This window comes from Bufo gargarizans, chromosome 9, assembly GCF_014858855.1.
Source record: "Bufo gargarizans isolate SCDJY-AF-19 chromosome 9, ASM1485885v1, whole genome shotgun sequence".
NCBI lineage: Eukaryota > Metazoa > Chordata > Amphibia > Anura > Bufonidae > Bufo > Bufo gargarizans.
This window is the reverse complement of record NC_058088.1, coordinates 102,708,677-102,725,682: the sequence shown is the minus strand read 5'-3', so window position 1 is coordinate 102,725,682 and position 17,006 is coordinate 102,708,677. Positions and strand designations below refer to the sequence as shown.

Below are 17,006 nucleotides of genomic sequence, written 5' to 3'. Positions count from 1 at the left end.
GGAAATATTCTGATGACCTAGTAATTAGGAAAATGCAGATTTCTCTACTTGTGCCAGATTTTATGGAGCTGATGAAGATAAAAGGCATCACTCTTTGCACTTTTTACTGAGTGATTACATATTTGAAGGCCGGTTGTCTGGCATATTTACAGTAAATTGCAAAGTGTAGGCCTAATTTGCGCAATAATAAATAACATTCTGCAAAGAGCATCTGTGATGTATGTTTTTCATAGCTTATAGCAGATCAAGAAGCGTTGCAGGATTTTTCCCTGAGGGTCCTTTTACATAGGCCGATCTGGGGCCATAAGAGACCAATCAAAGGTACAACAAATCGATTTGTGCTTGATTACAGGGCTTTTTGCTGCCCAGTGCAAACTTTATGGGGACAAACAGGATCGCCATACCTATTCCATATTGTTGGCAGCATGGGGAGGTGTGTTTCTGACTGAAGAGGGGATTTTTGCTTCTTTATGTGTATCGACGTTTTCTATCCCTTCGATTCTATTCCTAGCATGTTGCCCTTGTTTCCCATACAACCCGATTATCCTGTGTATAATTACACCTCTTCCAGTCCTTCATATTCCCCAGGAGCAACACACAACCCTTGCAGATACTTATATATAAAGATAGTTTACTGATAACATAGAGATGACAAAGCAATGGACATTATACATAGAGATACAGATAACACAATGCATAGAGGACACCACCACACACAGCCACCTCAGTTCCTGCCCACCCTGGATGCTAAGCAAATGTGGCTAATAATGTCAGGGCCGTCTTTAATATTGATTGGACCCTGGGCAAAAATTTACTTGGGCCCCCTGGATCCCGCCTTCCCACACCTTAGCAGGCAATCACGCCCTCCACTACAACACACACAAAATCCACACATCTGGTAGAGTCCAGTGAATGACTGTAAATACTTCCAGTTCTGAAGACTCTAGCGGCTCAGGATCAGTGCTCTGGGCAGCTGGGCTCAGGCTGGAAGTGGGCATCGCTCTGCAGGAAAGAGACCGGGGCTCGGCTCACCCTAGTGTTACAGTGCACCCCAGCACCCCACAGTATGCAGTATAGCACCCTATAGCAACAGCACCACACAGTATGCAGTATAGCACCCCACACTATACAGTACCCCACAGTATATAGTAGAGCAGTATATTAGCCCACAGTATACAGCACCTCACAGTATACAACACCTCACAGTATACAACACCTCAAACTATACACGATACAGCCCCCCACACTATACCGCACCCACAGTATACAGTACAGCAGTATAGCACTCCACAGTATATAGGCCCCCCCACAGTATATAGGCCCCCCCACAGTATACAGGCCCCCCCACAGTATACAGGCCCCCCCACAGTATACAGGCCCCCCCACAGTACACAGTATACAGGCCCCCCCACAGTATACAGGCCCCCCACAGTATACAGGCCCCCCACGGTATACAGGCCCCACACGGTATACAGCCCCCCCAACACGGTATACAGTCCCACACAATATACAGCCCCCCACAGTATACAGGCCCCCACACAATATACAGCACCCCACTATACAGTAGTTTACAGTATATTAACATAACAGCCCCTGTCACCTTTTTCTGATGTAATCTTCACACAAAAAAGCTCCACAGTTAACTTCTGCAACACTCCTGATAGGACCTGCGATGACCTCATAGCCATGTGACCAGTAATTGCTAGGTTACTGGTCACATGGTGATGATGTCATTAAGGTCCTAGATCACAATGTTAAAGTACACAGACAGCTTGACACCCAGGGCAGTAGCTAGCAGGGCTCAAGAGGCAGCTGCCTTGGGCCCCCCAGGAGCAACTGGGCCTGGGGCAGCTGCCCCTTTTGCCCCTCGGTCTAGACGGCCCTGAATAATGTGTATGTATATACAGTATATCCAGAGTCCACTAATATACAGTCTACTGGATCTACTCTTCTAACCAACTCACATCCAGTACCTGACCATTAGTACATGTACATATAGAGAGTCCTGCATAAACAGCATATATAATCTAACTGGTAATACAATTGCAGACTGCAAATATCTATACGTACACATATAAAGTCTACTGGGATATTATACTTACCCACATAAGCACACATAAATTAGCTTGCTCCTAAAATGCTGTTTATCCACGGGTGTCCAGGAAGAGAAGCACAAACCCCACTCCCAACTTTCACTATGTTCCTGTGTCCCAGCCCCCCCACCATGGACTCCACCCTGTGACCACCCAAATATCTTCCCCCATCTCTTGGACAAGAGAATGTTGTTCAACTGCTTTTACAGTGTGTCCTTCCTGCCTTAGATATGCTAACAAGAGACACCATGCTACTAGCCATACTGAATAGGTGAATACCGCTGGGTCCAATTATTTGTGTGGTCATCAGGATGAGGTTCTGGCTGAAAGCCATATTTCCCATAACATATCCCCCTGTTGTCGGTATAACGACACACTATGTTGGAAGCCTGGTCTGTGTGTGGAAGTGTTTACAATAAGAACAAACACAATACATTATAAGTTCATTTATGTTGCATTTTTGGCCAATCGGTTGATTCATCTTCTTGTGCCTGGATGGTCCTGATGTTCATCTGGGATCATCTGGTGCCTTCATGATGGGTACAGATGTCTGGTCATCTTCTTAGATAAAGGGCAATCATTGTGTCCCTGGGCATTTCTCCACCTGAAATCATATTAAACAGTCTGCTCCTCGGGGGAGCACACCTCAACAGCTGCAGTTCTCAAAATCCATCAGGAGATATCATGGCCTCCCCCTGTTGACAGTATCTGTAGATAACACTTGGCACTCTTAGTAGGTACATTACAAACTGAGGCTATATATCACAACCCAGTGGGAGAGTTCCCACTTGCAACTGATGCGCCCAAGTTCCGCGTCCGACTGGACAGTCGCAATTTATGCAAAGCGCCTCTGCGGATCACTGTGGGGTCAACCCACTCCCTCGCAGAATCGCCAATAGGGAGAGCTATGCCCCACAACCTACTGGCTGCGCCGCGGACTTTGTTGGATAGCACCCAAATTATACGCCATGTATCCATGGTAGTTAGTTACTACCGTTAATGGGACAAGTCAGTTTTGGCCTGACTGAATGCCTACTTATAAGTGCCAGTGACAGACAGGGAGGGAGACTGCCATTTCTCCATACTCCTTTAGTGACCCTATTCAGAAGCTGACAGTACAGGGTTTACCTGAGTAAGACACACTGGAGATATGCAACGACATGCCCTTATGATGACACTCTGAGCCAAGTTAAGGGAGCAACAGACCTTGGCACCAAAAATTAGAACCATATATTATATGCCGTCCTAGTGATATACAGTAGGTAAGGGCCGCCTCACAACCAGACTTTATTTTATTTTTTATTTTAAGGTACCTGCCCAACCTTACATCACAAAAAGTGCAACACCAAGCGTTCAAAAAGGTGTATGCCCCCCAAAATAATACCAATCAAACCATCACCTCATCCCACAAAAAATGAGCCCCTACATAAAACAATCGGGCAAAAAATAAAAAAAACGATGGCTTTCAGAATATGGAGCTACTAAAACTATTTTTTTTTCCATTGTTTCAAAAATGCTTTTATTTTGTTAAAAGTGAAAAAATAAATAAATAAAAAATAAATAGACTTATTAGGTATTGCCATATCAACCAGGTCTATTAAAATATCACATGGGGGAAAAAAATAAGAGGTGTCAAATTTTTTTTGTCACCTTATATCACAAAAAGTGTATTTTGCATCCCTAACAACCTGCTTTATAAAAAATAGCACATGATCTAACCTTTCAGATGAACATTGTAAATAAAAAAATAAAAATGGTCCCAAATCAACTATTTATTTTGTTAACTTGCCTCACAAAACGTGAAATATAGAGCAACCACCAAAAATCATATGTACCCTAAAATAGTACTAACAAAACTGCCACCTTATCCCGTAGTTTCCAAAATGGGGTCTTTTTTTTTTTTTAGTTTCAGGGGTTCTTCAAATGTGACATGGCAGCTTAAAATTATCCCAGTGAAATCTACATTCCTTTCCTTCTGTGCCCTGCCGTGTGCCCATACAGCATTTTACGACCACATATGGGGTGTTTCTGTAAACTACAGAATCAGAGTAATATATTGAGTTTTGTTTGGCTGTTAACCCTTGCTTTGTTACTGGAAAAAAATGGATTAAAATGGAAAATCTGCCAATAAAGTGAAATTCTGAAATGTCATCTACATTTTCCTTTGTATTCTTGTGGAACACCTAAAAGGTTAACAAAGTTTTTAAAATCAGTTTTGAATACCTTGAGGGGTGCAGTTTCTAAAATGGGGCAATTTTTGGGTGGTTTCTATTATGTAAGCCTCACAAAGTGACTTTATAACTGAACTGGTCCTTAAAAAGGTGGGTTTTAGAAATTTGCTTCTAAACTTCTAAGCCTTCTAACTTTCCCCAAAAATAAAATGGTATTCACAAAATGATCCGAACATAAAGTAGACATATGTAAATGTAAAGTAATTACTATTATATGAGGTATCACCATCTGTTTTAAAAGCGGAGAAATTGAAACTTGGAAAATTGCTAATTTTTCCAATAATTTTTTTGGGTAATTTTGGTATTTTTTTGTTTAAATAAAAATGAAAAATATTGACTGAAATTTACCACTATCATGAAGTAGAATGTGTCACAAGAAAACAATGGCTTGGATAAGTAAAAGCGTTCCAAAGTTATTACCACATAAAGGGACACATGTAAAATTTCCCAAAAAACCGCCTAGTCATTAAGGTGAAAAATGGCAGGGTCCTGAAGGGGTTAAACAAGAAGCGGGATCCGGTACACAGTAAAGCAGAATCGCACTAAACTCCTTCACACAATAGGGCTAGACAAGCTGGTGCCAAAGTTGCTCAGGTGCCTTCCTGTAGAAGGAGGCTCCTTTAAATACATCCTGCAGGCCAGCCATAGGCTGGGGAAGATAGGAGGTGTGTGTGTGTGTGTGAGCTGCCTCGCATAAGGAGAGACGCCCGCACACACCCTATATGCACACAAGGAACGCCGAAGCTGGAGCGCCATCTCCGCTCAGAGCTAGGAGGGGAATGCACCGCCGGGGAGGAGTGAGGAATCGCAGGCACGGGGCGCCAGGTTAACAATGGCCACATTCAGAGACATTACTTGAATCTCCTGGACCCCAATGCTAAATCTATAATGGGCCTCCACCTACTATATGTAATTTACTGTATAAGGCCTCATGCACATGACTGTCTCCGTTTTGCAGATCTGCAAAACACTTTTAGCAGATGTACATGCTGCATTTTCCCCTTCCGAACGTCCTGGTTTATGTTATTCCTCTTTAATATCAGCATTAGAGATCTCCATCAGTCTGCTCCAGGAGAGCAGGCAGGAGCTCTCTGGATTCATGATAGCTGGATGTAACTGCATGCCCGCTGGCCTCTATTGACTATAATGGGATTAAGAATTTGCCTGGATTGGGTCGGCCAGAAAACAATACAATGTCAATGGGGGTCGGCAGGCACGCTCGAACAAAGAGCTCCGGCAGATGGCTAATGTTAGTGTGAAACTAGCCTTAAAAAAGCTTATTCTTGTAGGCAAAATGAACAAGTTTATATTATATACCAATTGTATATATTTGTTTTTACTGGACAGCACACAATAGGGACTCTATCAGCAGGTTCACCGTGCTAAACTGCTGACGGCTCTAGGTAGGGGCTGCAGAGAACAGGACAATCATTGTGGAGCTTTCATCATCAGAAATCGTGACATTCTGAACTTTTATTCTATAGAATTCTGCTCCTGGTTGTCCACTTCTTCCTATTGATGACCTATCCTCAGGATAGTTCATGAATATCAGATCGGCAGGGGTCTGACTCCTGGCACCCCCACCCATCAGCTGTTTTAAAAAGAAGGCAGCAGTCATACGAGCGCTGCCTTCTCTGCTCTGTTTACCAGCAGGTGTGATTACAAGTACGGCATCCCTATACACTTCTATGGGACGGCTCTGTCTGTTCAAGTGAATACTACAGAGCCGTCTCTTAGAAGTCATTGGGGACGCCATACTTTTAATTACAAATTGCAATTGCTGCTGCAGGCAGGTAAACAGAACAGAGAATGCAGCACTCGTATGACTGTAGTCGGACCCCCGCCAATTTGATTCAATAATAAAAAGTGGACAGCCCCTTTAAGTGCGCAGGGTGGAGCCTCACTGTAACGTGCCCTCTGCGTTAAGCTGCTTCATAGCCCCGCCTCTCTGCTCTGAGTGACAGCTGTAGTGGTAGCTGTAGGAGTAGAATTGGGCAGAATAAAATATTCTCACTACTCTTGATGATAAAAGCTGCACAAAGGGAAGTCCTGCTGTCCCTAGCCCCTACCTAGTGCTGTCAGCAGTTTAGTATGGTCAAATCTGCTGACATTTTAACATTGAGATAAAGTGACTAATTCAGCTTTTTGTCCATGAAGATTAAACATCTAGTATAGTAATAATATTAATAATACAAGCAAACAGAGCTCCGAGAGTGGCATAGAAGACTACCTCAATTGGTGCATAGAGTACACGGATAAGCAAAACAGTGCCTCAATACATAGTGCATAGAGAGTTCTACATGTTACCCAAAGAAAACAAAAGCATTATGGTATTGTTCACCCTGATTAATCAAGTTTCCATATTTTATTGTATTTCAGGCTCTTTTAATAAAAGAAGAAGAAATTCCATATTTGTTACTGTGACGCTTTTCCTGGTATCCATATTAATTTTAACTTTGGGTCTGGCGGCAACCACCAGAACTGAAAATGTCACTGTGGGCGGCTACTATCCCGGTGTAATAGTAAGTCTGAGAGTCTCTGCTCACTGTGGTCCTCTTTATTATCCTTGTTTTTTATGGATAATTACTAGTCTAATTAATAATAAGCACAGAAATAAAGTATTGGCTGGGTCTGGTGGCTGCAACCACCAGACCTGAATGTCACTGTGGGCGGCTACTATCCCGGTGTAATAGTAAGTCTGAGAGTCTCTGCTCACTGTGGTCCTCTTTATTATCCTTGTTTTTTATGGATAATTACTAGTCTAATTAATAATAAGCACAGAAATAAAGTATTGGCTGGGTCTGGTGGCTGCAACCACCAGAACTGAAAATGTCACTGTGGGCGGCTACTATCCCGGTGTAATAGTAAGTCTAAATGTTTTTAAATGATTTTTGTATGATTGTAATAGGCCTGAGCCCGGCGGTGTTCTAAATGTTATGTACTGAGAGCCTCTACCCGCCGTACAGATAACTATCATCTATACATGTGGATGACAGAAAAATTATACTTGGTGTAGTCAAATTTTGAATATTTTGGAATTAGCCAGTTGTTCATACAAAACATCTTTGTGTTTCTTCTTTCTCCAGCTTGGATTTGGATCCATGCTTGGAATAATTGGATCCAATTTAATAGAGAATAAAAGACAGATGGTGAGTGGAAATACATTGTACAATATAAGGCAAATATTGCTTTATGGCACATGTTACTAATCTTCCTGGACACTCTTCTTTTATCCCCTGTATCATAGTTTTATTTTGTGCTAGTCTTATGTTTAGGGTATATTAACATTGCAGTCATATCATGTTTATGAAATGGCAGCAAAATGCAGCAGACTTTAGCAAAAATGTGTGAATACGAGTGGTTTCATGAACAAAACTGTTATTACGTGAGTATAGATACATGCCTGGCTATAAAGGGGGCTATGATGTCAGTGACGAGGTTAAAAACATGACTTTTGGACTTCTGAATGTATGGGAATGTGGTTACACTGGATGGGTTAGGGTAGGGTTCCCTTGGTGTTAACTGAACACTATTTTGGGATGAACAGAGAGATCACTAGATGCCTATAGGTAATGGGCTGACCATGCATTGTGTGCCTGTACTATATGTTCACAAATTATGGGAAAAATATTAAAATTGCTTACAAAAATGACAAATGGCCCTTCACTTGGTTTACTTTTGAACACAATTTTGCTGTTGATAATATATACCGGTATGTACACTGTATTTTCCGGACTATAACATGCACCCAACTATAAGACTGAAAAAAAAACACATTTTCTCTGCAACATGCACACAACAAACACAGCTCTGCTACATGATGCACACACACAAACTAGAGGGTGGTGTAGGAACGCTACTTGTGACTAAATTCAGTGGCATTTAAAAAGTTACACGGGGGAGATTTATCAAAAGCAGTGTAAGGAAAACTGGCTTAGTTGCCCATAGCAACCAATCGGATTCCAGCTTTCATTTTGCAGAACTCCTTTAAAATGAAAGGTTGAATCTGATTGGTTGCTATGGGCAACTAAGCCAGTTTTCCTTTCCACCAGTTTTGATAAATGACCCCCCACGGTGTTTGCAAATTTTCCCTCCCCAGAAAACAGCATTGGGAGATTCATCCTTAGGGCGCCTGCACATGAGTGCGGGTTTACACACATAAGTTCCGAACAAATTTTCTAGGGATTTATGTATGTTTCTGCAGCATATCCGCGGATTTGATGCGGTTTTGCCGCAGATCTCACCCTTCATTGGAAAAGGATGAAATCCGCAGCTAAAATCACAAACCTAATTGACATGCTGCAGACTTGGAAATCCACAATTCAGGTCAATTTCCGCACGGAAACAATCCGCAAAGTGTACATACAATTTGTGTGATCTCATGCACTTTGCTGGTACTCTGCGGTTTTTCTGCACAGAAAAAACATGTGTATTCTGCAGTTTGTGCAGCTGGCCTTAGTGTATGCAGACTGGTGTTGAATGCAGTTATGCAATAGGGCATGTTGTGATTATTATCAAGGAATAATAAAGCCCTTTTTACAATTTATATTTATGGCAAATCTAAGCTGCCCCACCGTCAACATCCGCCTTGATGCCAATGCACCCAATCACTGGCTGCAGCAGGGAGCTGCCCCTCTTACATCACATGACCAATTGACAGGTCCCCCTGCAGCTGTATCAGAGTGGATGTTGAAGGCTGGGCATCAAAGTGAGGTAGCCGAGGCCGTGGAGCGAAAGAGATGGGACCCAGCAGCGGCAAGCAGGTAAGTATGCGTCCCCTCTGTAGGTCCGCCCATATTTTAATTGGGTCAGAATCCGGAACACTACAAGGAATGTGTATGTTCATCTTGTGTTTGTATGAGGCCATACACCCTGCAGCTGTTGTAACCAGTTTCCTCCTACACTCCAGGAACGTGCCGGCTTGGGTAAGTGGGTCCCTGTGAAATTGCCCACATGTCTGAAATTAGAGGACTTTTGATTATTACAATCTATGCACAGCGCTGTGGAATATATTGGTGTATATATGAGAAATAAATAAATGGTAAGTATCCCTGTTATGTCAGTAGTGTTTCTGGTAGTTTGAACAAACCGCATGCAGAAAGCTCATTGAAAATTCAGAATTCATGTTAGATGGGGTTTCTATTAAGTGCTTTTGCACATGACACTCCGATGAAGTGTTTGAAGCCAGTGTCAGAAGTGGATTAGAAAGAGAAGGAAACATTCTACTTCTCTTCTTTTTTATTTTTTTTATTTTTTTTCCACTCTATATTTTGGCTACAAAAACTACATAAAAACCTCAGCAAAATAGCAAGTAGAAAGCACAGGCCTCAATGAAGTCATGGAGCGTTGCTCCAACAGCTAGAGCAGCTAACCATTTCGGAAACACTGTTTTATATTATATTGGATATTAGTCTAGTCTCAGCCTTATCTTGTAATATCAATTTTCTTGTATTCACAGCTTGTTGCCTCGATAGTTTTTATCAGTTTTGGGGTGATTGCAGCTTTCTGTTGTGCAATCGTTGATGGTGTGTTTGCTGCAAGACATCTAGTAAGTAAAGAGGATGTCACATCTAAGTAAATCCTTAAAGGAGTTGTGCATTTATTAGGCGGTGGTGGGTACCTGTAAAAGTAAGATTACTTGCCTGCCTCTCACTACTTCTTCTCCAGGCCTGCGATGCTCCGCTGGGATCCCTTGCTATAAACATCTGGTTTCACATCGCAGCAGCCAATCTCTGGCCACAGCGGTGACTGGCTCTCCTTACGCCATGTGACTATTGTCATGACGTAAGGTGATCTGCAATGAAATCTGCCGCAAAATCCACATTTTTGTGTGGATGAAACTTGTGAACTTAGACTAAGACTGCATGCCCGTGGACACATACAGTATCTCACTAAAAGTGAGTAAATAGTTTATTTTATCTTTTCACTGCACTGAAGATATGACTACTTTACATTGTATCAGTGTATAGCTTGTTAAACAACTCAACGCACAGCCATTCATGTCTAAACCGCTGGCAACAAAAGTGAGTACACCCTTAAGTGAAAATGGCCAAATTGTGCCCAAAGTGTCTATTTGTGGCCACTGTTATTTTCCAGCATGGCCTTAACTCTCTTGGGCATGGAGTTCACTAGAGCTTCACAGGTTGCCACTGGAATCCTCTTCCACTCCGCCATGACGATATCACTGAGCTGGTGGATGTTGGAGACCTTTTGCTCTTCCACCTTCCGTTTTGAGGATGCCCCACAGATGCTAAATATGGTTTAGGTCTGGAGACATGCTTGGCCTGTCCAGCACCTTTACCCTCAGTTTCTTTAGCAAGGCAGTTGTCGTCTTGGAGGCGAGTTTGGGGTCGTTATCATGTTGGAACACTGCCCTTCGGCCCAGTTTCCGAATGGAAGGGGATCATGCTTTGCTTCAGTATGTCACAGTACATGCTCCCCATAGCCAGCAGCACTCATGCAGCCCCAAACCATGACACACTCACCACCATCTTTGACTGTAGGCAAGACACACTTGTCTTTGTACTCACCTGGTTGCTGCCACACACACTTGACATCATCTGAACCAAATAAGTGTATCTTGGTCTCATCAGACCACAGGACATGGTCCATGTCCTTAGTCTGCTCGTCTTTAGCAAACTGTTTGTGGGCTTTCTTGTGCATCATCTTTAGAAGAGGCTTCCGTCTGGGACGGCAACCATGCAGATCAATTTGATACAATGTGCGGCATATGGTCTAAGCACTGACAGGCTGACCCTTCCCCCTACCCCTTTAACCTCTGTAGCAATGCTGGCAGCACTCGTCTATTTTGAAACGACAACCTCTGGATATGATGCTGAGCACGTGCACTCAACTTCTTTGGTCGACCATGGCGAGGCCTGTTCGGAGTGGAACCTGTCTTGTTAAACTGCTGTATTGGCTTGACCACCGTGCTGCAGCTCAGTTTTAGAGTGTTGGCAAATTACTTATAGCCTAGGGCAGTGATGGCTAACCTCTGGCACTCCAGATATGGTGAAACTAGGACTCCCAGCATATTCTATTCATTTCTGTGGAGTTCTGAGAACAGTCAAGCAAGTGTGCATCTTGGGAGTTGTAGTTTTACCACAGTAGTGTCGGAGGTTAGCCATCAGAGGCCTAGGCCATCTTTGTGTAGAGCAACAATTCTTTTTTTTCAGATCCTCAGAGAGTACTTTGCCATGAGGATCCATGTTGAACTTCCAGTGACCAGTATGAGAGTGTGAGAGAACGATAACACCAAATTTAACACACCTGCTCCCCATTCACACCTGAGAACTTGTAACACTAACGAGTCACATGACACGGGAAGGGTAAATGGCTAATTGGGCACAATTTGGCCATTTTCACTTAGGGGTGTACTCACTTGTTGACAGCGGTTTAGACATTAATGGCTGTGTGTCGAGTAATTTTGAGTTATACAAGCTTGTACATTGACTACTTTACATTATATTAAAGTGTCATATCTTAAGTGTTGTCCCCTGAAAAGATATAATAAAATATTTTCAAAAATGAGGGGTGTACTCACTTTTGTGAGATAGTGTATCATATGGCCCACATATATGGTGCCAATAGAAATCAGTGGTTCCTTGCTGTAGATACAGCATTAGTGTGTATCATCAGGTTTATTTGATTTTGCATTTGGTCCACAAGGAAAAAATGGTGGCATGCAGCATTCCATCACCTTTTACAGAGGTACGAGGGGTGTTCAATATGTTATCTACCTGAATATGAAAACAACATTTTCTGAGAAAATTGAACTACTTTTCAATGTAATCAGCATTGACTTCAACACACTTATTCCACTTCGCCTCCAGTGATCAGATGCCTTCAGAATAGGAGACTTCTTGCTGCTGCACCGCCTCTTTGACTGCATTATCATCAGGAAATCGTTCCCCCATGCAGAAACGTCTTCAGGTTCCGAAAGAGAAAGTAATCGCTGAGAGCCAGGTCTGGACTGTAGAGGGGATGGTTAAGCTCCATGAAGCCGCATTCCCTGATAGCAGCTTGTGATTTGCGAGACTTGTGAGCTGGCGCATTGTTGTGAAGCCGCAAAACACCTGCTGCCCACTTTCCACGGTGTTACTCTTTGATTGCCTTCATTGTTGAAGTATACAGTTAGGTCCATGTATATTTGGACAGACATTTTTCAAATTTTTGTTCTGTACTTTAACTGCATCTGAATTGTTCTGTTCAAAATCCATTGTGGTAAAGTTCAGACTTTCAGCTTTAATTCAGTGGGTTGAACAAAATGACTGCATAAAAATGTGAGGCACTAAAGTATTTTTAAACTTAATCCCTTAATTTCAGGGGCTCAAAAGTAATTGGGCAAAATAAATAATTGTAAATAAAATGTTAATTTCTAATACTTGGTTGAAACCCCTTTGTTGGCAATGACTGCCTGAAGTCTTAAACTCATGGACATCACCAGACGCTGTGTTTCCTCCTTTTTAATGTTGTGCCAGGTCTTCACTGCAGCGGTTTTCAGTTGCTGTTTGTTTGTGGGCCTTTCTGTCTGAAGTTTAGTCAAGTGAAATGCTCTATTGGGTTCAGATCAGGGGACTTGACTCCTGGGTTGCTTGGCTATGTTTTGGGTCATTGTCCATCTGTATTATGAAACGCCAACCAATCGGTCTGGCTGGATCTGAGCATACAGTATGTCTCTGAAAACCCCAGAATTCATCCAGCTGCTTCTGTCCTCTGTCACATCATCAATAAACACTGGCAGCCATGCATGCCCAAGCCATCACACTGCATCCGCCGTGTTTTACAGATAATGTGGTATGCATTGGATCATGAGCTGTACCATGCATTCGCTATACTTTTTTCTTTCCATCATTCTGGTAGAGGTTGATCTTGGTTTCATCTGTCCAAAGAATGTTCTTCCAGAAGTTTGCTGTTTTTTTTTTTTTTTTTAGCAAAGTCCAATCTAGCCTTCTTATTCTTGAGGCTTATGAGTGGCTTGCACCGTGCAGTGAAGCCTCTGTATTTACTTTCATGCAGTCTTCTCTTTATGGTAGATTTGGATATTAATATGCCTGTATCCTCGAGAGTGTTGTTCACTTGGTTGGCTGTTGTAAAGGGGCTTCTCTTCCCCATAGTAATTATTCTGGGCGTCCAGTTCTTTTTTGCATTGTTGAGGTCACCAGTGCTTGCTTTCTTCCTCAGGATGTCACTCCTAATAATGTAGCAATTTCTTGGATAATTTATTTCTGTTTTCGCAGATAAAGGATGGCTTGTTTCACCTGCATGGAGAGCTCATTTGACCGCATGTTTACATCTCAGCAAAATCTTCAAAATGCAAGCACCACACCTCCAAATCAACTCCAGGCCTTTTATGTGCTTAATTTAGACTAAAATAATGAAGGAATTGCCCATACCTGCCCATGCATGAAACAGCCTTTGAGTCATTTGTCCAATTACATTTGGTCCCTTTAAAAACAGGGTGCCAGATGTAAAGGATCTGAAACTCCTAAACCCTTCATCCAATTTTAATGTGGATATCCTCAAATGAAAGCCAACAGTCTGGACTTTATGTCCATGTCCATTATATAACTATAACTTAAATATGTTTTAGTAAATCGGTAATAAAAACTAAATTTGTGTCAGTGTCCAAATATATATGGACCTAACTGTAGGTGTCTCCAGTAATTGTTGTTGTGTGGCGTGAATTTTCATAATAAAATGCCTTCTGGATCCCATGGTGTTTCTAGTGATCACTTGTGATTCCACTGCATGACCCATGTTTCATCATCTGTAATAATTTGAGAATAGAGATCTCCTGGATTTTCTCTAAGCATGTCTAAATTCTCTTGGCTAAACTGCTGGCGACAATTTATTTTGCTCAGGCATTAACATTCGTGGCACCCAACAGGAACTGAACTTTGACATCGTCAAAACATCCTGAATGATACCGGAACCTAATGCCTAATTCATGAGCTATAACACTGATTTTGACCTGATGATCTTCCAAAATCATGGCCTCTACGTTATGGCATATTTCCTCTGAAGATGCTTTGACTGGTCGCCCTGGACAGGGGTCATCTGCAATTAATTCCCTACCCCATTTAAACTGCTTTGCCCAAAACTTTACTTGGTAATAGGAAGGTGCATGATCACCATATACACATAATTCTTTCATGGATTTCTTTAGGCTTCTTTTCTTCCTTTTGAAATAAATTTAACGAAGCCCCAGATCCCTCACTTTCTTTGTAGACCTGCACTGTACTGCACTTGCCATCCTGTCACTTCCAGTGCTTTCAGCTGACTGAACTGCTACTGTGTGTTGCAGGTCCAGACATGTCTCAACCTGAATAGACAATCTCAGCTCTCAAACACTGACCGAACAGGCTGGGTAGATAAATAATTGAACACCCCTTGTATACCCCTCCATCAAGCATGGAACGCAGACTATCCTGTGACAAAATGGGTGGGGCATGTCTAAGCTCCACCTATAAATGGACGTTCCCACCTGGTTTGAGGGCATTCCTGGGGTGGGGTCTATTTCTTGGATTAATATGACATAAGAATTTTTAAAAGTTTTATACAGCTGTTAATGTTACTTAGGGTATGTTCACATCAGAGCTAGATATTTCCATTAGAGGAGCAGAGCAACCAAAATAACTGAGGCGCTGGATCAGGCACATAAAAAACATAAATGGTGCTAAACTGTGCCCTTTGACTATTATTGGTGCCCATTTGGTTTCCAATCCGGTGAATGCTATTTTGTGGAAAATAATCCCTGCATACAGGACTTTTTTTTTTTTTACATGCTCATTTTGGTGGAATCTGTGCTTAAAGCCCTGAAGGGAGCCTACAACAAAGATGTGAACATGCCCAAAATAGTATAATAGGGACATGAGAAAACAGAATTTGTGACCAAAAAATGGCATTAATTACAAATTCTTATACTTTTAAAGGATCTGAGACCAATCTATGCAGGCAGATGTCGATATTTTCCCTCTGCAGGAGATGATCATGCTACTGATGCTACCGAGGTAAGATCACAGGACTGCCTTTTATATAGTTTCTGTTATAATGGAAGGTATTTCTGACAGTGAGGCTTTTTGGTTTCTATTTGTCTTGTCCAGGTTACTTGCCAGATGCCGACACGAGGTTCATGTTCTGTGAAGATTAAGAGCAGCACATGCTATTGTTGTGAGCTGTATAACTGTGGAAGGTGAGTGAGAACACCAGGAGGTTTTGCTCAAATTTTACTCAATGTATGGGGAAGATTTATAAAACTTGCCTAAAAAAATAGCTATCTTTGTGGCTGATGGAAACCATTTACAGCTCAGCTTTTATTTTTCGAGAGTAGGATATTAAATGAAAGCTGTGCTGTGATTGGTGGCTGTGGGTGACAAGACAGTTTTCTTTTTTTTTCTTCTTAGTTTCATGAATCTGCCCCAGCGTTCTATAACTGTACCAACAAAGTAATAAGGACACACAGCACAAGGTCCCATGTGCATCCACTGGTACTTAGACAGGGACTGGGTGCTGTCATATCAAACTTCAGGAAAAACACCTCTGTTCATGATAATAGAATGGCTATCACTACTTGCCTAGATGCACATGTCAGGAGGAAACTGGACCACCCCCAGAATCCACCTGAAATAAAGAACAGCTAAGTACTTGGGTCACAGATACAACAATGGCAGCGGTGATGTCTATCACAGGCCTCCTCAGGTACACGTCTGAGGCCTGTGATTGGCTGCAGCAGTCACGTGTTGTCAACATGACATAACTACTGCAGCTGGGGTAATGGAGCCCAGTCGGGAGAATAGGAGTGGCAGCACAGGATCTGTAAGAACTTACTTGTTCTTTAATCAGGTGGATCCCACGGTTGTCCTGTTTCCTCCTGAAACCGGAAAACCCATTTAATAAGAGAAAGTATAGAGCATGCATAGATGGTGATAGGATGGTGCTCAACAAAGTGAAGGACACTGCAGATCACCCATGGCTTAGTCATATTGCATAGCGGGACATCCTGCAATGTGTATATCATAGGAATATATGAAACAGGCGCCGACTCAGGAGCGCTCAGGAAAACTGTAGAGCAAAGAATTATACAGCACATAGGTGAATAGGTATACGAGGTCAGGCTGAGTTCATTAGTTGTCTAACATGTGAGCCGGACAGAACTGATAACATTTTTGTCATCAGTCTAAAGCAGGGGTGCACAACGTTTCCTGGTTGGGGGCCACATTGCCAGACTAAACCAATGACGAGGGCCGAAATGAAAATTTAAAGGTGTATTAACAACTGAAATATTGTACTTATTTCATATTGAACACACATTATATAACATTAATGTCTAGTTACACTTCCAGGACTCCCATCTAATGGGAGAAATACATGAAAAATACATGTGAGCAGCCACAAGACATAGGCATACATGTCTGTTACCAGATGGTTGGGGGCCGCACAGAATGGTATCAAGGGCCGCATGTGGCCCCCGGGCCGCAGGTTGTGCACCCCTGGTCTAAAGGCTCATGGACATGACCGCATGTTTGGTCCGCATTTTCTTGCGGATCGGCTGCAGACCCATTAATTTCAATGGGGCTGGAAAAGATGTGTGCTATCTGCATTTGCGCGTCCGTTCCGTGGCCCTGGAAGACAGAACATGTCCTATTCTTGTCTGTTTTGCGGACAAGGAAAGAACATTTCT

The 17,006-nt window shown here is 42.4% G+C and overlaps 1 protein-coding gene across 3 annotated transcripts in view; it reads left to right on the top strand.

Moving 5' to 3' along the window:
- The window catches only part of TMEM255A (transmembrane protein 255A), a 64,260-nt gene that overhangs the window by 28,279 nt on the left and 18,975 nt on the right, over positions 1-17,006 (top strand). For 2 of the 3 annotated variants that reach the window (XM_044305238.1, XM_044305236.1), the window contains exons 2-6: positions 6,704-6,846; positions 7,411-7,473; positions 9,783-9,872; positions 15,259-15,336; positions 15,430-15,518. In XM_044305238.1, coding sequence (XP_044161173.1) covers positions 6,704-6,846; positions 7,411-7,473; positions 9,783-9,872; positions 15,259-15,336; positions 15,430-15,518 — 463 coding nt within the window. Of the gene's footprint in view, positions 1-6,703; positions 6,847-7,141; positions 7,189-7,410; positions 7,474-9,782; positions 9,873-15,258; positions 15,337-15,429; positions 15,519-17,006 lie in introns of those variants that run through there. The other variant, XM_044305239.1, reaches the window with a different exon arrangement.